A 21,860-nucleotide genomic window follows, 5' to 3' on the forward strand; every position below is an offset into this window, starting at 1 on the left:
GTCTTCAGCACGGGGAATGGAGGCTTCATCCCGACACAGTCCTGTTAATTTGGGAACGCTTCGGGAAAGCGGAGGTGGATCTATTCGCGACAAGCGAGAACGCACACTGCCCGTTGTATTTCTCGCTGATCCACTCCCCTATGGGGAGCGACGCGCTGACGGGGCGTTGGCCGGCCGTTCGGCTTTACGCGTTTCCTCCGGTGAAGATTTTACCCCTAGTGCTGTGCAAAGTCAGAGAGGAGACGGCGTCGGTGATTCTCGTCGCTCCGTTCTGGCCGAATCAACCATGGTTCCCGGACCTGAGGGAGTTGTTGACGGCACCGCCGTGGCGGATTCCCCTCAGGAGAGACCTGTTGTCCCAAGTGAACGGCACGATTTGGCACCCCAGCCCGGAGTTGTGGAACCTTCATGCCTGGCCGCTTCGGGGATTCTAACTGCACTCCCTCAGCGTGTGCTGGATACTATTTCGGAGTCTCGCGCGCCGTCTACCAGACGTTTATACGCTCTAAAATGGGGGGTGTTTGCTAAATGGTGCAGCAGCAACAATATCGACCCGGCGTCTTGCCCCGTGTCTGATATTTTGTCTTTCCTGCAGCACAGGCTGGACAGCGGCGGCCTCCCGTCAACGCTGAAGGTTTACGTAGCGGCCATCGCCTCGTTTCGTTCCCCGGTTGATGGGCAATCGATTGGTAGGCACATGCTGGTGGTCAGATTCCTCAGAGGAGCGAGGAGACTTTTCCCCCCGCGAACCCCTTCGGTGCCACCTTGGGACTTAGCACTGGTGTTGAAGGCTCTCTCTTCTCCCCCCTTTGAGCCTTTGGACGCGGCTTCGGTAAGAGAGCTCACTCTAAAAACCGTTCTCCTTCTCGCCCTTGCTTCGGCTAAGCGCATAGGGGATTTGCAAGCGCTCTCAGTCGGCGCTGATTTCATTCGTTTTGGGCCAGGCGACTGCAGCGTCACTCTCCGGCCAAAATCGGGTTATGTGCCGAAGTCCATGTCTACCCCTTTTAGAGCTCAGGTCATTTCCTTGCCCGCCTTGTCTTCCGAGTCGTCAGACCCACAGGATGCTGACGCTCAGAGAGCGGTATGCCCGGTAAGGGTATTGCGGGCTTACATAGATCGCACGGCCGGGTTTCGGCAGTCGGAGCAGCTCTTTATTTGTTTTGGTGGGGGTACTAAAGGCCGGGCTGTCTCAAAACAGAGGCTCTCTCACTGGGTAGTGGACGCTATTACCTTGGCGTACGGAAGCCAGGGTCAGAACTGCCCCTTCGGTATCAGAGCTCATTCGACTAGGGCTATCGCCTCTTCGTGGGCCTGGTCTAGGGGCACATCTATTCAGGACATATGCTGTGCAGCTGGCTGGTCTTCTCAGAATACTTTCGCCAGGTTCTACAGATTGGATGTGTCCTCGTTGGCTTCTCAAGTCCTCTCGGTGAGTGCTGATTAAGCTTATCTTCTACCTTGTAATGTATTGTGCTACACAGTTGTTGCCGCATTGCTGTTTACACTGTGCTTGGTGTACTTATGTTCGTTATTATATCGCCCGGGTTTCCGTGCTGGTTCTACTGCTGTGGTGTCTGCCCTGTTCAGCGCAGCGCGCTGCATTCGTTGGGTTTGGATATGCAAATTCGACAAAAGACCAATCTAGCAGTTCATTGGCGTGCTCAGTGATCTAGCAGCTCATAGGCCGGTTTCAGCCAATCAGCGGTTAACGCTTGGGGCAACCTCGCGAATGGTTGGTTTGTCTGCTCCGCATACTGTGTACGTGTTATCCCAGTTATCGGGCTGTTTTTGCTAGCTCTCACGGCGGGATTGTACTACCGTTCCATATGCGGTCTCCGCAATGTCGAAGTGACCGCTCTCGAAAGGGAACGTCTCGGTTACTTTCGTAACCTCGGTTCCCTGAGAAGCGGGAACGAGACATTGCGGAGAACGCCGTGTTCGCTGCTTATCTCTGGTCAAGCGTTCTATCGTAGATTCTGAGGTATTGTCGTCTCATGCACTGTATTTATACTGTCTAGATTCGTCAGTATTTGCATACTGTGCATGTCTTGCGACAATTGGCCAGTTTTTTAACTGGCGTTATCCTATAGGACTTCAGGAAAAGTGAAAAAGAGGAGGAGTTTCATATGCGGTCTCCGCAATGTCTCGTTCCCGCTTCTCAGGGAACCGAGGTTACGAAAGTAACCGAGACGTTTTTCTCCTCCTTTTGTATTTAATTATGAGGTTCAAATACTTAATTTTGGTGACCTTTTATGCACTAATTTCTGCTGGATTAGTTTGTCTGCTGGTATCTTAACCAGCATGCTTTTTGATGCACCTAAAATATTTATTGCATTGTTGTCAAATTGCTTCCTCATGTAACACTTTTGTCAGTCCATACACAGTTCATAATTTTAAAGACCACACTAACAACAGAATAGATTTAATGAACTTTACCGAAATATTAATAATAATTCTTCTCATCATCATTTCTTGACTCTCTGTCAATGCCTCTTTGCTATGTTTTATTATTATAATTACGCTACGTTTATATGGCTATTATATTGTAGACCAGGGGTCCCCAAACTTTTTTTTCTGCAAGGGCCACATAATTCTCCCTGTCTTTAATGGGGGGCCGGGTCGGTTTGTAACAGAAAATTACATGGGCCGGAGGTAATACTTGAATTATTGTGGAGATTTAATTATGATTTTAAATGTATTTATTATGCCTCCTAATGGTAGAATAGTTTATTAATAGTTAATAGTTTAGTGCTACTCTTATGCATATTATGCATATTAATTAGCCTTTCTCGTTCCCAACCGCTTGGCCATTTTGTCGTCTCTGAAATTTTCCGATGGATCGCGCGTCAGTTCTACTGCAATGGTACGTTATGAATTTAACAAATAATTATGCTATGTGAGTAACTTAGTGAAATTTGGGTCTGAAAGCTAATATTAATTATCAAATATAAACATGATATAAGTGAAACTATAGGCCTATATTAAAATGGGAGGGGCTTCTGACGCTCACTCACGGCCCTACTAGAGCAAGCTCCTGATTGGTTAACGCAGCGCGAATTTTCGCCAAAGTTACGATTTTTCAACTCGCGCGAATCGCGCTGCAACTAGATCATCGCGTCTTTGCATTGCCTTAACAGGTAAATCACTTACCAGGCATAAAGAGGGCCTAATAAAGACAGGCAGGGAGTGGCAGCAAAGCGGCAGAACAGCCACATGCGACTCAAGAGACACGGGTTGCCAACCTCCGCCCTACAATAACTGCAAAGTTGAATTGCATGCAAATGTAACTTGCATACATAATATTTAAGTAGATAAACAGAGAACTGGGCTCGACATATTTTTTTATTCCTTGGTAGCACTGGTGCTGTCAACTTCAAGAGTTAGGCGCACCCACCTGAAAATGAATACCATGGTCTGTCTGAATAGTTGAAAACAAAATAGTAACAATATTACCATTAAAACATGCATGTGATGTCTGTTGTGTTTTACATAGTCACAATGGCTTCATGATTTCCTGAATCATATCTATAAAACAAAGCCTTAAATTAGATATGTGAGAGGAAAGCGATCCTAATACGCTTTCAATCCTCCTTCCTCTACTGATCCTTATTTCTCATCATAGCATACAGAGAAACGATTAAAACTTAAAACCCAAACTTAAAATGAATACCAAAACTCTCCTAAATCTCAAAGATAAATGAACAAAAACACGAACAAGTCTTTTTTTTTTGCTGAAATACACTAGTTAATCTGGAAAAATAATCGAATGCAGTCAGATACGAAGCATGTTGGGAACTACAGATCAACTGCCATGTTAGTTATATCTACAAAAATGATTTAGGTTATCTCAACCCAAAATAAGTTAGCTTTATTTGACAAATTTAAATGGGATTACTTAATTATTAAATTAAATTGACTCAAACTTAATAATAAAAATCTTAACAACCAAAATGTGTAGATTATTTTAACAAAATGTTCTTGTTTAAAACAGGAACATAATTATATTAAGTATATTTTAATAATTTATTTTCATAAAATCTATCAAGGCGCATAATATTTTTTTCGTGTAGCTATTGTTCAAATATTTTAATGTCTTGAAAAGGAACAAATACAGGTCGTCTTTTTTTTCTGCCTCATAGTTATATATATATATTGATGGCAAGTTTTCTTTTATATCCACCTCAGCTGTTTCACTCTGATCCACAGCTGCAGTTTTGAGCTTCTGTTTAGTTTTGTGCATTATTAGTTCAAAGCCCTCTGGGTGCACTTGAGTGATATAAACATTCAATTTCATCTGCAGCTTGTGTTAACAGGCAATTAAGATGACATTTCTGTTATATAATGGGCTAGCTGACATGGCTCTACACTTCTCATTGCTTACTGTAATACTGCAATGTTCGACTATAGGCTCGGCTGCAAAATTCTTCAGAGAAATTTGTGGAACAAACATCTTCGTTCGTCAGCCTAAATCAGGTTTTTTCAGATCTGTCATAATTTTGTATGTAAATGCAGTTTTAAATGCTGCAAAAAGCAAATTATATCTTGCTGTGGATAAATAATAAGTAGTGGAACGTTTGCAATATATCTTCGAAATGAAATGAAAACTGGAAAAAGTAGGCCAGGATTGTATTTTATTCTTTATTGGATCATGAAATGTGTGCATCAAATACCAGCAAGGTGCCAGATGGCTGGTGTCGAGGGGTGGACATGTAAGAAAAGTATTATGGGTCAGAGCATGACAAGTTTGTCAACTTGTTTGGTCTTGAATTAACTTTGGAACAGTTTCAGTTCTTTTCCTGAGGTGTTGGCCAGCATATGAGATTAATATAATATGACATGACATGGTAGAAAAATTGTAAACAGACCCCGAGAGTTGGAATGGTTTTCTTTTCGTGTTGACCCAGAGACTGGTTCTATTTAAAAATGCATATGGGTGATTACCACAGAATCTTGGTTTCAATTTGTAAAACGTGATTTTCTTAAAGACCCCCTGTGGTGATCAATATATATATATATATATATATATATATATATATATGTAATAACAATATTTTTACAGGAAAAAACTGTTGTGTAATTTTGATGATCAAAGATTAGTTTTAAGGTATACAATTATTGACCACAGGGAGAGTTTAAAAACACTTGCATCATCAAATTTCCTTTTAGTTCATTAAAAACAATGTATGGCATGTTTAAAAGCATTCATTTAAAATCTTATACTGACATTTTAACTCCATCTTTTTTACAAAAAGGCTTTAAAAATTCTCATTACCATAACCATTTAAAACTGTAAATTCCACAGCATTCACGAAATAAAGTAATTCCATGATCATACATGATAAGACATTAATGATGCATATTTTAATAGAAAATTAAACATGCAACAATTTTTAAAATACGGTTTCGGTAATGAGAAAGAATGAAGTTCATGTACACAGTGGGACAAGAGAATATTAAGATTTTAAACGGAAAAATGTAAAGTTTCCTCACATAATATCAAACTGTCTCAGAGAGAATGGCCCATTCAGATTATTATTTGTGCCGTTAGTTTCTTTATTATTCAATGGTCAACTTATTTTAGTTATTCATTTTTTATGTCTAACATGTAGGAAGGAATGCCCTTTCAGATTCCTTAGAACGGTTTATACCCAACTGGTACCCGACTCTATGAAGCTATACAAGAACTTTGTACCAAATTGTAAAAGAAGGTGATGAGTTAAAAATGAATGAAATCTTTGATCTGACACCTATTTTATATAACAATTATGGCCGCAGTGGGGTTATAGCTACATAGATCCAAATAATGATGATAGCACTTTCTCTCCCTGGGCGTAACAGCCAGTAATAAATCTGTCAGTAGCAAAGGGCTATCGGACAACTGCATCTTATTTTTACGTCCTTATGTCTCTCTCTCACACACTCTCTCTCTCATCCATAATGTCTGGTCACTGTTCACCTCAATGAATGTGGGACATTATCAGATGCTGTTAGCATATACATTTGGTAATCCCCATCTGTATCTGGTTTGAAGAAAAGAGTGACAACATCACAGCTTAAGTCCATACTGACTACTGTGTCTGTATATTTTCTGTGTTTTTGTCGGAGACAGATATGGATTCTATGATTAGATCCCACCACTTACATTCCACACCTTGTGCTTCATGTTTACAAATAGTGGAGGGGAAGAGAGACACATATGTGTGTGTGAAACACATTGTAAAATTACCACATAGCTGGTACGCGGTGTTCCTAACCGCAGACTGTCCGGTGTCGGTCAGTGTATTACTCCAAACTCACTCACATACTGACGCCACAGTTTCTCGTCAGTAAACATCATGGATCCTGATTAAGACCTAGGTCTCCATTTGATACACATCAAACATGTTTAAAACAGAACATCCTCTAAATCTGACACGCACTGATTATATATATAACCTGTGCCAGACATAGTGCAGCTTGGTAAAAGTATGTGTGTCCTCATGATGCCATGGTGTATAAAATAATATGAGAATATGTAGGACCAAAAATGTTAGTCCAGTCGTTGGATTCCATCGGATATGATTTGTGATTCAGACAGAGATTGTGTTAATTTTGAAGTGGGTAGTCGACGAATAAATCGTACATGTGTCCTATGGTGTGACATATCAAGATTTAGAAAACAAACTGTTAATATTACATTGTTTTATATTTTTGATATTTATATTATCATATAAAGTAGCATAACTGTGTGTTCACATCAAGCGCGTCTTGCGGGAATAAAACGCACTATTCGCGAGTAGTTGGACGCTTGAACATTTGGATCTATCGCGTCTTTGCGTTGACTTAACATGTAAATCACTCGTGCTTGACGCCTCATTCGCGCTTGGTGTGAACACACAGTAAGAGAGATTCATCTTCATTCTACATTTTTGCCGTCACCGGAGGACACCATAGGACAAATTTGCACATTATTCCGTCACGTATATAAAATGTAAGGTTAAAAATAACGATAACATTTTTTTATTGTTAAAAGCACTTTGATGTGTGTTACAGGTGAAAGTGTGCTTCTTCAGAACACAGTTTGGTGAAGATCTTCATCATGAATACAGGTATTCACTGAGATTTCAAAGGTGCATGACAATTCAGACCGTATGTGTAACTGCACAAATGCCTTTGCCTTGCTTTTAAAATACTAATACTAATATGTTGTATCAACATTACTGAGACAGCTCATTTAAAGAGATACATACATTGGGAAATGAGACCCTTGGCTTATCTGGGCCAAGTTGAGATCTGGATTTATGATCTGAATTTTATCAGGCAAATAAGGATAAATTGATTGAAATAAATAAGCAAAATGTTAAAATGGATATACAAACAGCATGATAAGCCCATCTTTGTATGACACAAATCACTTGGGGTAACAATCACGTCACACTGAGTCCTAACCAGGTGTAATAAGATTAATTGACAGGTGATAACAGCTATCTCTTCTTAATAAGTCTAAGTATTTGTCCTACAGCTCAGAAAAGCAAAACATGACGATAAATTGTCTGTTGCTCAATTTCTATTTTTGTGGCATCATGCTGGAAGGCCCCACCCATGGTGAAATCTCTTTGGTACCACTCTCCACAAATGTTTGCATTGGCTGTGTCAAGTTTATTATGGGCGGACAAATCATTTTTCACTACAAAATTGTTGTGTTGCATATGGTTAGGATAGAGTGTTGCTGTAGTAAATTTTTCCTTGTTATTGTAGAAAATTTATAATTATAAAGTCAGCCTAATTGCAAAAAACGAACAAAAAATATAAAATAAAATGAATTGCTGCAATCAACATTATCATTTTATTTCATATTTATCCATTTTCAGTTCCTGCAGTAATGTTGTATTTGATCATGCATGTGCTTTGCTTTTTATTTCTTTTGCATGTATGCTTCTGTGTGTGCATGTGACTACAAATGTAATCTAGATAGTGGAGGATGTGCTCGTAAGAGTTCATCACTGTCTCTCACCTTGTGGCCTGTGAAGAGGGTGCAGAGCTCACCCAATCTCTACTCTGCTGCAGGTATCAGTACTAAAGCCGGGAAATTAAACAAAGACTGTAGTTGTGACCTTAGTTCGTCACAATTTATCAGTCTTAAGTAGTTAAGATTAGTTTAAAAGTTCTCTCCTTAGATCTGTGTCTGTGTGCGAGCTTCTTTCACATATCTATGCATATGTTTTACAAATCTGTTTCGCTACATATTGTGTTAAAAAACTCTGTAGCTTTCAGGGAAAATGAACAGACGCATTATATTTAAAATTGTACATGTTAGGTATTACAGACCTGGTTCAGGTTTTAATTATATCAGTATAATATAGCGTCTATTTTGTAGGCTGATAGTTACAAGGATCCAGGCATCTTCACTAGTATATACTCCTGTTTCAGTGCGTCCGCTGAAAACTTACATAGACTGTCAAGACCTGTCAGGGATATGACAACACACCTTTGAATTATGAAAGCTCTTGGCCGCAGACAGAAAAACACAAATTCACAGATGCACTGATGTGTCCTTCATCTTTTAAAGCTGAACTGTTTGTTGACACATAGAGAACAGGGAGGGTCTAAACGCAATAAAAAGTATATCCCATTGGGTTTCGCACATTATGGACCATCATTTCCTGACTGAGCATACAAACACCTGCCATTCTGATGAATAGCATTTTCATTTAGAATTTGATCATGCATTTATATATCTAAATTAAAACAATGATGTGATCTTTTCATTCCAATGTTATGACCATCAATTACTCTGTTTACGTGCTTTACTGTAAATACAGTGTGTTTTGTCACATTTGTTTCGCTGTAACATAGTTGTCTGTTGTCGTGTAATCATTAGCGACTACATTTTTCTTATAACTATGCATGCTCCTGTAATTGTTACATTATGGATATGATATAATATTTATAATTTTTTTTACAGGTGAACCTCAATCTTCAGATTCAGGCAAGTGTTTGTTACATAAGTCTGTCTGTTTATATTTGTGGGTACAGTGATTAAATATACTATGCTTGCTTTAATGTGTACAGATGCCTGGCGTTCACGTAGTGTGGCCGAGGGGTTGAGGAATGGAGATGCCGAGAACTCGTCCTTGAGTGCCAAAGGTTTTCGTAGTGTTAAACCCAACCTGCAAGACAAGAAATCGCCCACAGCGGTACGATTTTCTTTATTATGGTTTCTGAGTTCCTTTTAATGTTTGATCAAAGCTGCTTTCTTATTTTATTTCATATTGTTTGAATTGGCCTACCCAGAGGAAATCTCCTAGATGTCTCAGTCATTCCTCATAGGCAATAAAACCTTAAACAGAGATAAAGTGGAGAATTTTTTCCTGAGAGAAAGAATCTTGTTATGTTATTTTAGTCGCTTGAGTCACTTGATTCAATGAAATTTCCTCATATTTTGAGTGACTACAAAATTGTTGTGTTTTAAGTCACTGCTTGAATTTACATTGTTCATTTCCAACATAATATAAATTTTTTCACCCTTAATAATGAAATGTTTTGTATTTGAAACGTTTTAATCATTTTTAATGGGTGTTTTTTTCTAAACATACCCTTTATGCTGGGATTTTCTCTGTCAGGTTCCTCTGCCGCCCCCTAGGAGAGAGAGCTATCACATGACTCCTAACCCTCCCTCTTACAGCTCCCTCCCACTTTTGTCAGACACCACCCTCTCTATCCCACACAGTGATGATATTATTACTACAGGCACCATCAAATCGAGTGCCACCTCCTCATACTCTTACTCTAAGACCACCCGAACCGCCACTACGACCTCGGGAACCGACCTCGAGGAGGCCCTGTTCCCTCAACAGGACAGTGCTAATAGTTTTATCACTCGAGTTCTAGAGAACAAATTGTCCTCAACAAAATTCCTGAAACCAGAATCACAGGTTAATGCTAACAAGGCCGTTATGAATAAACCCGACCCAAAATCTAAACCTCAGAGTTCATCCGCAAGTTCGCTCTCCACACCTCCACAGCGAGACTACACGTCAGATACACACTTAGCCTCTCTCTCCATCAAGTTAGCTCTCCGCAGCCCAGAACCCCAACCAGAGACCCAGTCAGGGCCTGAGACTGGACCCAGGAGAAATGCATTGGATCTACCCCCGGTTGTACCACCAAGACCAGCGGGCATTGTGGTGGTATTACTGTCATTTCATTGATTTGTTACACTTGTGTTTCTGAAACTAACAGACTCAAACAGCGAAGATTCACTCTCACCGGATTGGACAGACTGAGCACACAAGTGTGTAAACTGTTAATTGTGTCATTCTATGAAGCAAATGCCTTTCCGAGTTTGATAAGGTGAATAATTTAAGATATAAAGTATGTGTTGCGTTTTGCCATGCCAATATAAATAATAAGTTTCAATATACAAGCATGTTTTTTTTACTTTAAGAATGATAATGATTTAAGATTTGTCTTTACATTTGAAGCCGTGAACATAAACTTAAAAAGTGCTCTGTACAGATAAGAAAAATATGTGTCGTACAGTATTACCTGGAGACATAAAAATAAAATATAAAAAAATATTTTGGTGATTAAATATAACCAAGTAAAATGTCAATTTATTACATTTATTATAATCCTACCAAGGTTGTCAAACGATTAATTGCATCCAGAATAAAAGTTTGCGTTTCCATAATATATTTTTGTGTACTGTGCATATTTATTTTGTATTTATAAACACTTAAACATACATGTATAAGAAAAATATAAAATACAAAAATTAATAAACATTTATATAAGATTTTAATTATTGGTAAATATAAATAAATACATGTTAATATTTCCTAAATACATACATGTGTTAATAAATGCAAAATTATTATGCACAATACGTAGACATACTGTATATTATATAAACACAAGCATTTATTCTAGTTGTGATTAATCATGATGAAATGTTTGACAGCCCTTATTTTTGGATTGGATTGGATTCAATTTATTGTCATTACACACATACAAGTACAGTGCAACGACATTTTTACACATATAAGGAACTCAGATGGTAGCTATTTATAGAATGACATAATTACACGTTTTTTATAACTTTCATTTTTCACTCCTCTGAACTTTCCACAGATTCACCTGCTCTTCTTCACCCTAATTTGCTCAAACTGGTTCAATTCACATGTGCCCATGTCACTTCCTGCTCACCAGCTTTGCTGTGTGTTCACTTAAAATGTTTTTCTTCCTCCCTTTTATTCCCTCTCACTCGCTTCAATCAGCGAGAGTTTTCCCCAGTTAGAGGGGGCACCAGACCACTCTCCTCTGGAGCGTCCTCCCCTGACCCAGTGGCTCGTCGGTCACACTATAGCCGGGACTCCCCCGACTTCCTGTCTGGGCTATTGCCCAAAGCCCTCTCGCCTACGCCCTACACTCCTCTGGAACGTTCCGGACTTATGTCGGCCTCTCCTATCGCATCGCCAGTAACCGTATCGGCGCTGAGTCATTATTCATCGTCCACGGTTGGCCTGGAGGAGCTGCAGATCTGCGGCTTGGAATCCTCCCCCACGGCCACACCCACCCCGTCCCCCACACTCAGCCACGCCTCCAATGCCCCCGATGAGGTTCCCAACCCTACTGCCCCATCAGCTGCCACAGGCACTAACGTAACTATCACGCTCAACTGACAATGCTTACCTCAGTCTGATGTCACATTTGAGTCGCCTGTTTGTATGTCCTTACTAGTCTATCAATAACGTTCAGTGTCTGACTTTGTCATTAACATTAATATGTCAGCTTACCGCCTATATGTTTTTTGATTTAATCCTATAGTTTAACTCTGTGTTCCATGTATGCAGTTTACATTGTGTGCTTTTTATGTTGTCTCCCATTTCAAGTCAATATGAGATGATATTCACAACTCCTTAAATTTGCGTAACGTGTCATATTTCCAAGTTCTCAAGAACTTAAAGCAAGTTTACATTCAGTTGTGGAGAGCATATTTTTTTAATAAATAAAAAATATAAAAAATATGATTTAAAGGAATCAGAGGACGATTTAAGCTCATCTGCTTAAAATGTGCCTCGGCAGCTAACAGGTACCTGTGGGCTAGCAGGACTAACAGAAGGTTGTTGTTGGAGGGTATCAGTTCCATGTTGGGAGGAGGGATCCGAATAATCAGACGACAGAGGATGGGGTTTTCTTTGGACTCAGGTGCTGAAGAGAATGCAGTTTCCAGTGGAGAAGGAGCAGTATTTTCCTCAGTAGTTTGAGACCTTTTTGCAAAGGTTTCAATCCAGTAAAGTGGTTTAAGAAAGCGTTTACTCATGTTGTGCCAGATTTTAAAGCATTTACAGTAGCTAGGCCGTTTGGCCGGAAAAAAGCGAATAGAAAATAAATAAGCAATAATGAAGAATTGTGGGATATTGAAGGCAGCGAAGGATCCATGCTGCCTTCAGAAATCGACATGATGGAGGTATCTCAGGAGATAGGAAGTAAGAAAACACTGGATTTGAATGTGCCTTGATGCCTTCCCACCTTGAAATGCTGCCTCCGAAAGCAGCATTTTAGAGCTTTCGGACGCAGCCTTGGTGAGCACGCAGAATTTAAGTCCACCAGACCGCAAGTCCACATGAAGTGCGCCATTTGGGCCAGGGCCATTTTTGCCATCCTTAAACTAGCAAAAGTGGATTCGTACACAACCTAAGTGCACTTGCTCCCTGCACTTTGGACTTAGAGCGTTAAAAAAGAGCCCTTAATGTTTGTTTGAAATTACCATGATGTATAATGACGCCAATAAATAACGTTTTTGTGATACGAATGCATATCGTGACCATATTCCCGTGTTAACAAAGATAGATTGTTCAGCATTTATGTCTACACTCCTAAATGTTTATTTGTTGTTGTTATGTGATCTAACAGTAACCAACATCAATATTTCTGTCATTATTACAGATGCACCAACATCTGTTTACTTTTTTGTTACTCTAAATAATGATAATTACTTTTCTGTAATGATGTCTGTTAAGTACATTCGGTGTCTGTGTATGTAAAGTACTGTCATGTGCTGTTTTGTGTGCTATGGGGTCTCTCATACTTCTAACATCTTTACTTCAAAACATTTACAGCTGTTTGACTTTAAATGAATCCACAAACTGCACTTACCTACAAATCCTTCTCATAAATTGTTTTAGGGTCAGATGACAATGAATGGCAGCTCTCACTCTCAGAGGCCCTTCTCTCCACCTGCGTGCCCCCCTCCTCCCCCAAACTTTAGCCCAGGACTGGTAAAGCTCCGGCAGGGAAGGAGTTCAGGTGAGTGGGGCAGACTCACACAGCTTTTCAGAATTTTCAGAGTCAGAGTTTTCTTTTTAGATTTTTTGACAGTTAATCTTTTATTGATACTGCCTCTGTCAATATCTTTTTAAAAAATGATACAGTTTAAGGATTCTTTGTCAGCCGTGACCAATCACAACAGTGTGAGTTGGTAATTCACCCCACTTGGACTCCACATGTTACTGTCTCTTCCAAATGTACATACTGTATGTGATGTGATTAGAAAGCTTTATAAACACAGAGGTCATGATGTTTTCCTCAGCTTCAGTTGTCTGTTTGACTTTCTATTGACCAGGTCCCTGTTTTCCGTGCACTAATTTAATGGATTTTTGATGCACAGTTTGGATGCTGGTATTGGCAGGTTCAGTCCTCAGGATATGATGCATTTACAGCCATTAAGCCAGACCGAAGCGATCGATACTCGAACAGGATTTCAGGAAAGGCTAAAGCCTTTGTCTGACTACTCTTGCAGTCATTTAAAGAAACATACCTCTGCTCATTGCTTTGATAAAATGTGCAAAGATATTAAGAAATTAATGAAGCTGTCTTATTTATGCTGTGTCATAATGCTTTGTCGGAGTAAGAGCACTGTGCCATGTCAGTGTTTTTATGAAAATGTGCAGCACCTGCCATGCTCAAACATGTCATTTATTTTCTATTCCTTGTTACTCTTTCTGTTTTATTCATGTCATTTATTTTCTATTCCTTGTTACTCTTTCCTTATTTAATCTATTTTCTAATTCTTTAAACCCCAACCATCTCCCTCACTTTATTTCGACTGTGTGCTCATTGTTAATTACATTTACATTTAGTCATTTAGCAGACGCTTTTATCCAAAGCGACTTACAGATGAGGAAACATTGGAAGCAATTATAACAACATAGGCAACAAAATACATAAGTGCATCAAACTAGTCCATTAAAGCCTAGCACAGTATAAAAAGCTAAGAATAGTGAGGTTAGTAAGTGTTATTTTTTTTAATTTTTTTTATAAAGAAGGAAAGGGAAGAGAATTAGGAAAAATCAATCAGCGACGTGTTGACGGAAGAGATGCGTTTTAGGCGTTTTTTAAAGATGGCAACCGAGTCTGCTGATCTTGTAGCAGCAGGTAGATCATTCCACCAATGTGGAACAGATCCAGAGAAGGTACGGGAGAGTGACTTTTTTCCTTTTTGGGATGGTACCACTAGTCGTTGTTCCTTTGCAGACCGCAGTGATCTGGCAGGAACATAGATCTGCATTAGCGAGTGGAGATACGATGGTGCAGATCCGGTGTTGGTCTTGTAGGCCAGGAGCCAAGATTTGAACTTTATGCGGGCGGCAACAGGGAGCCAGTGTAACCTGATGAAGAGCGGAGTTACATGCGCTCTCTTCGGTTCATTGAAGACCACTCTTGCCGCCGCATTCTGGATCATCTGGAGACGTTTGATTGTGCAAGCAGGAAGTCCAGCCAGAAGAATTGTTGGAACATTTGCAGAAATCAACAAAATGATTTATCTGTGCTCCATTATCTTGCCTCAATCGAGTGTCTATTGTAAATGCACAAGTAATGTGACAGTCAGACATATAGTGTGAATCTCTCTCTCTCTCTCTCTCTCTCTCTCTCTCTCTCTCTCTTTCAGAGGGCTCAGAGACAGTGAGGAGAGAGACTGTGGTCTCTGGTCAGACAGTGGTCAGTAGTTCTGTTCCCATTGCTCGTTTCTCAGAGGAAGAGAAGAGGGTGTCCATCATAAAAGCTCCCCATTACGAAGGCATTGGACCGGTGGACGAGTCAGGCATTCCCATAGCCATCCGTACGGTGAGTGATATCCAGGCGCTTTGGGGAAAGAAGATTGAAGTTTCCGATATTGAGGAATGAAGATGTTTATGTGCATATTTTCTGTTTCAGTTTCACGTTTGACTGTTTTTAAGTGCCACAAACTGATTATCAAACATATTTGCTTGTCAGGAGTGAAGATAACATATAAAAAATTGCTGTGGCTTATCAATGTTTAAAACTGTGTTTAGGGGAAAACAACCCTACTATGTCCTTTCTTTACCAGTTTTTATTGATTATTACTGGAAAAAAATAGATTAACCATTTATAATGCGTTTTTAGGCCAGTGTACTTGATTTGTGCTCGCGTTGTTTTGACATTTGATCTTCTCATTGTGGTTGGAGGAATGCTTTTGAGCTCTGAGCAATTCAGACTGTCTGTGATGTGTGTGTGTGTTTGTTTGTGTGTGTGCTGAGGAAAACATTCTTGTCTCTTTCCAAGCAGGTTACTATGATACTCTCTCTCTCGTTCTCTCTCTTTCTCTCTGTGTCTATGCATGATTGTGACTTTGATGGTTGTCAGGTGATGACAAACGCTATTAAATATTTGTTTGGTCAAGTAACAAAAACCCTCAAGGTATCTCTTTTTGCGTGCGTGTGTGTGTGTTTGTGCTTCCATTCAGACCGTGGACAGACCCAAGGACTGGTACAAGACCATGTTCAAACAGATCCATATGGTTCATAAAGCAGGTGTGTATGATGTGACAGAGTGGATGTGTACACACTTGTGCAGCCTGGAGTATCCATTTTTATTTACTAAAACAAACACAAAGGCATGTACTGGAGGCCTATATGTAAATAAAGAGTTTTTTTATTTTATCTGTAAATGTGTTTAATGCCATGTGTTTTTCAGATGATGACTATGCAGACACATATAATGCCACATATGCGGTCATAAACAATGGTGAGTATGGCAAAGAAATCTACCATCAGGGTATAAGGATGATCCATATTATGCATTGTTGAATAATATCAAAGTATTTAAAGAACGTTTGCATACTGTTTACATTGTTTCATTAACCGCTCATATTAATGATATTCATGTTTCTTTCATAGACAACTACCCCGCTGTTCATGCCCACCCTCCACCTCGAACACACACCTACCGGCCTCTCTCCAGAAATACCTCAGACCAAGATGGTGCAGCTCAACGGGAGCTCTCGCCGTCCCCGGTTCCCCCGCCACCCCCTCCGATGCCCTCTCTCCTTCAGCTCCGCTCACGAGACATGGACAGAGAAAGAGATCTGTTGCATGACCCGTAAGACACCCATTACACGTTCTGTTGTCTAGGCATCCAACTACAGATTTGTTTTGGCTCTGAATTGGGAATGTCTTCAGAAACGAATGGGGCCCTCCGGAACGGAAAGTGGACACACGGAAATACCGGGCGGAACCGCGGAGCATCTTTGATTACGAGCCTGGAAAATCATCCATCCTTGAGCAGGAGAGGCCTGTGAGTGATTTTATTCAATTTATTCGTTTATTTTATTGAAATTGAATTCAATATGTGAACTTCCTAAGGTCAACAGGCGATTGATTTGTTTCATGTTATAATAATAATTCAGTGTTATTTACTGAAACACTGTTTCAGTCTGTTCAATCTCAGAATCAACAGGGTCAGTCATCTAAACATATTAGGCTTTGTAGATTAATTTGCTGTGTCAGCAGATGTTTGCCTTTAAATAATTTTTCAGCCCAAAGCTTGTGGCCGAGAAACTGTTCTATTGTGTCATAGACCCAAATGCTGTTGTTCTTCATAGTCCACTAGATATTTTGCCATTCAACCATTCAAACTCTTTATTTAATTGTTTATAATACAGTAGGATATCGATTCAGATCTATGTCTCAGGCCTGATTCACTGCTTTTTAAAATGTCAAAACTGCAATCTTCTGGCCTGAAGATCTCAGACTGGGTTTTTTTCCTTCTCATTGTCAATGACTATTTGACCAAATAATGGAACATTAGCTTTCGACTGTGTTGCCAGGAGCTTGCTGCTCGTGAAACTGACTTTTTTTCAGTCGTTTGATTTGTTTTATGTAGAAGGCAGTGTTCAAAGACAAATTGTTGCATTATGTACAGGTGTAGAGAACATGTCTTTTTACAATGTAAAGGGATAGTTCACCCAATAACACAATTTCTGCTATTGTTTATTCATCCTCATGTCATTTAAAACCTGTATATGACTCTTTTTTTCTGGAGTACACAAACTATTTTAAAGCCCATTGACTTCCATTGAATGGACATAAAACCCCTTAGACATTTCTCAAAATATCTTCTTTTGTGTTACACTGAAAAATGAGTCATATACATGTTTTGACATTTATTCATTTTCGTGGTTTTGAAACACATGAGGGTGCATAAATGATGACAGCATTTTTATTTTTAAGTGAACTATCCTTTTAAAAAACATGCACTCAACTGCTCTACGTACTGTATATTCAACATGTTGGGAAGTGCAGGAATCATTTGTGATTGTTTGTATTTATAAGTTAGAATGGGTTGAGGATTTTATTCTCACAGAGTAACTGCACACAGTTAAGCACCTTTTTTATGTCGTTTTTATTAAGGCTATTTATCATATTTGTTTTGAAAATGTTGGAGGGGAAAATTGAAATTCAAACTACTAGTCGTCTTGTGAAAGCATAAACAATTCTTTACTGTAGAGCCCTGGCAGATGTGTGTGCTTGTGACACAATAAGCAGATTTGAATCCTGCCTGCAGCGTGTTCTGTTTCATTCCACTCTCCCTTATAAATTTCTGCCACACCCTTTTAAAAGCCAAAAAACAAAGTGAGAAATATTGTTTCTTTCTTCATTTAAAGGCAGTTGTTGAACTTGATGCTGTTTTGCAATGCAGATGCAAAATGCTGGAAGGGTATCAGACAAAGCGGTGCGGTCGTAGAGAACAACGGAATGGAAATGTCAGAAAGCTGAATCATAGCACTGCCATCAGCAGAAACACAGTGGATGTGGCAGTTCTAGATGCCCCATGTGTCAAAAGGAGTGGGCCGCTTTCTCAGCGTGCGCAAACATGGTTTTAGGACGAAGTGAGGGACAGAGATACATTGTTGCAAGGCAACCTGTCACCCTCTGGTGGACAGTTATAAACACAATACAATAATTAATTGTTATAAGTATTACTTGCTTTGCATCATATTGAGTTACTGTGTATGTGTGTGTGAGATTGCATTCAGTACCCACAACAACTTTCTGCTGCCATTCTTTTCCTAACCAATCTTTTCTCTCATTATTTTCCTTTCTTATTTTCTTTGTGTACCTCTCTTCTATATTGATTCTTGCTCCAGACGTTTGATTTAAATCCAGATGAAATAGATTTAGAGAACGAGCCTTGGTTTAAATTCTTTTCCGAGCTGGAGTTTGGACGGCCGGTAAGTTGAGTGAGGGTGCAGCAGGCTGGCATGCTTTAGGCCATATATCCTTGTCCCATACACACGTCATGGTGTTGTGACAAGCATGTGTGTGTGTGTGTGTGTGTGTGTGTAGTTTTTTTACTTAGAGTTAAGGAGTAGAGTTGTGTACACTGGCTTTAAATCTTTCCTTTGAACAACAACAAAAGAAAAATGGCATTTCACATCACCTTAAAGGCCCTGATATACTCACAGCACGGTTCCATTCTCAGTGTTGGAAGAAAGTAAACAGGTTTGTTTTGGCCTTGTGTTGTTCTGAATGACATCACATCGGATTGTTCTTCAAATTAGCTTAAAGTGTATCAGGGCCTTTTAACTTGCACAGTAACAACGCTTTTGACAGCGGCGGGTGAGACATCATACACAAATTATATGTCTGACGTCTAACCCCAAGGCTAATACCCCAAGTACACCAGTCACGCTTTCTCCTCAAAACTAACCAACATGATTTGTGCTAGTGCTCTGTTTTTTGGAGTAAAACATAAATGTTTTGCCCTTTAATCAGACTTTTAATGAATTCCTTGGGATATCACTCAGTAAGCTTACAACTGCAAAACTGTGCTAGTAAAAATATTTTTATATGGACGTTGAAAAATACAGTGGGCCCTGAAAGATTTAGCCACCTCAGCCACAGCTCAAAAATACATGATCATTCTTACTTTAAATACAATTCAATGCAACTCAAATAGCATTTATGGAAAATAACTTTAAGCAAAACATTTCAGTTTAAGAAGTAAGGTTTAAAATGTTATAAGTTAAGGCACCTCAGTAAACCTTAATTCATACATCCGATACAACTGATTTTGGTAATGGAAAAAAAAGTAAATTTTAGTTGGTTTTGAGATTTTGTGCAGGTAACACCGTTTCTATGTTCTCTGTCTTTGCAAGGAAGTTCATGCATTTTATGTGTGGCTTAGGTGTGGCTGACTGTAAACTCTTAAATCAAGTATTAAGCACAGTTTCTCCAGCTATAAACACACTTGCTGACTTGTTTACTGGTTAACTTTGCTGCCACCTTGTGTAAACAAGTGGAATATCTGAGATCTTACATTAAATGCCCCTTCCAGAGTGCAAATGCAGTTTCTAGATCATTGTTTTTTTCTTGTTTGTAAATAGTAAGGGAAGCACATGAGGACACTAAGATGTGGGTCTCAATTGTTCACACTTTGCTTTCGCACTAATTGTGTGTCTTTTGTGTGATCTCTCGGTTTCTCCATACTCTAACTTTGTCACTCTCTCCACATGTGTCCTTTTTTCCCATGATGCACCTGCTTCTCCACCTGTCCACCTCATCTTCACTCCTCTCCGTTGTTGCTTTTGGTGGGGGGCCTCTAGCCTCCTAAAAAGAGGTTGGATTATAATCCTGACTCCTCCACACGTGCCGTGGCGCAGGTAAATGTACCTCCTCTCCATCCACCGTCCTTTCCATGCTGTTCTAATGTCATCTTTTGCCTTTCTGTTTTTTTTCCTATTAACTCTTCATCTCTCATTTCTGCACAGCAATTTGTTTAGTAGTATGATCAGGGAAACTCAAAGTCAGATTTTCTTGAGTATGACTCATCTTCTTTTTACACATTTCTTATTTTCTGTATGTTTGAATTGGCGTGTGTGAGAGTGAAGCTTGCAATACACTACTTTGGAAAGTTTGCGATACATCAGGTCGGTTGTCATCGCAAAATAAAATCTTATTTGGCGTCACATTTGATATCTGTAACCATTTGGTTTTTATCTTGATTTGTTTTTACACTTTTGCTTCTTTGTTAATTGACAAGGTGTTCATGTTGAATTGGTGGATTGGAGAATATCGGAATATGTGAATTATTATTTACTGTATTGCATTTGAGAAGACTTTTCACTGTTTTATGTCTGACGCAATACAGACATGCGCTTACCTTTAACTGACCTTTTAAAGCTTTTCTATCTGACCTGTGATCGGTATTAAAAATGTTGTTGTCACTATTGCCATTCCCTCTTTGTATCAACGTCGCACATGGATGAGCCAAAATAAACAGTGCAGGCTGCTTTATTGTGTTCAGATCTGTTGTAATTCACCCCAGGCTGTGTCAAAGGAAAGGAGGCGTGGCTCATTTGAACTGCATAATAGACCCAGGCCTCTTAACCGGCCTCTACAGTGGCCTCCACCATGTGCGGCCTCTGTACCTTTTTGTTCGCTGGCTTTTGTTGGTCTCCAAGTTAGATATTGTGGGGCCCCATTTCTCTTTCATTCTTGCAGGAGGTCCCGATTCATTTTCACAGTCCTTCAAGGTGGTGTAGAGAGACGTGGAACACTTGTCAGTCACAGCTGTCTTTGCGCATGCGGGGGGAAGGTTTTGAGCGTGGCGCAGGATGGGAGAGTAACGTTATGCTTCTTTGTTCCCACGTATCTCACTCATCCCTTTTGTTATCTTCTATTTTTCAGTCCTCACTTTATTTCTCACCTTCGGAACAGCCTGAGAGGCCTTCAAGGTAAGATCCTCTTGGGTTATTGGCCCTGCTTTTCTATCTAAGACTGTTTCATTTCCTAGAGAGATTTCTTTTGGTTATCCATTGAAAGGGGAAAAGCTGAGCATCCTCTGTGTAATGTAATGTTTTTGGGTACTTTAAAGATCTGCCACCTTGTTTTGGTGCGTGCATGTGTATGTATTGTTGTGTCCACTTCACATTCTCACAGTGGCCTTTGTTGGTGTCCTTCTATCTCATCATCTCTACTTCATATTTTTTCCTTTAAGGACACACACTGTCTATATATTAGGTGGCATGATAAGTCTCAGGTCTTTTTTTATGTGTCGTCAACACTGCAGTCCTAGTCAAGGCATTGTCATTGTGTTTACTAGGGGTCAGAATATATAACTTTTGACATAAAATGGTGACATTAAAAACGATTATTATTGATAAAGTGTTAATTTTCCACATAAGATAATTTCACCTATTTAAAGACTTGCATAAGAGATGCAATGTTTACAAACTGTCTTTTTATGTCTCGCTTAACTATTTTGAGTGTGAGTTATTGTTTAAAAAGGAAACACAAAAATAAAAAAGTGATCAGATTAAAGATTAAACCTGTTTTAATTTATGTAATAATAACATTGTTATAGGGAATTATGTTGGTAATTGTGCAGTACAAATTTGACATTAACCCTAATATGTAAGTGATTATATTGACTGTAGCTGTTGTAAATTTTTATCCAGTCATCAAATTACTGTATCATAGTTTAAAAAAACATTATTAAACATGATTAAAATTACACAGGTATGCCATTAACTGGTTCATTTTAATATTCTTCAGTGATGTTTAGAAATAATG

At 39.3% G+C, this 21,860-nt stretch overlaps 1 protein-coding gene across 1 annotated transcript in view; it reads left to right on the forward strand.

The window, feature by feature from the left end:
- The window catches only part of sorbs2a (sorbin and SH3 domain containing 2a), a 45,100-nt gene that overhangs the window by 12,007 nt on the left and 11,233 nt on the right, over positions 1–21,860 (forward strand). Inside the window, exons 2-14 of the mRNA XM_079463416.1 lie at positions 7,036–7,091; positions 7,954–8,049; positions 8,948–8,971; positions 9,055–9,179; positions 9,606–10,172; positions 13,173–13,293; positions 14,936–15,111; positions 15,752–15,818; positions 15,982–16,032; positions 16,185–16,386; positions 16,467–16,581; positions 19,892–19,948; positions 20,976–21,022. Coding sequence (XP_079319542.1) covers positions 7,082–7,091; positions 7,954–8,049; positions 8,948–8,971; positions 9,055–9,179; positions 9,606–10,172; positions 13,173–13,293; positions 14,936–15,111; positions 15,752–15,818; positions 15,982–16,032; positions 16,185–16,386; positions 16,467–16,581; positions 19,892–19,948; positions 20,976–21,022 — 1,658 coding nt within the window. The 5' untranslated portion in view covers positions 7,036–7,081. The remainder of the gene's footprint in view (positions 1–7,035; positions 7,092–7,953; positions 8,050–8,947; positions 8,972–9,054; positions 9,180–9,605; positions 10,173–13,172; positions 13,294–14,935; positions 15,112–15,751; positions 15,819–15,981; positions 16,033–16,184; positions 16,387–16,466; positions 16,582–19,891; positions 19,949–20,975; positions 21,023–21,860) is intronic.

Source organism: Barbatula barbatula (genome assembly GCF_947034865.1).
Source record: "Barbatula barbatula genome assembly, chromosome: 8".
NCBI lineage: Eukaryota > Metazoa > Chordata > Actinopteri > Cypriniformes > Nemacheilidae > Barbatula > Barbatula barbatula.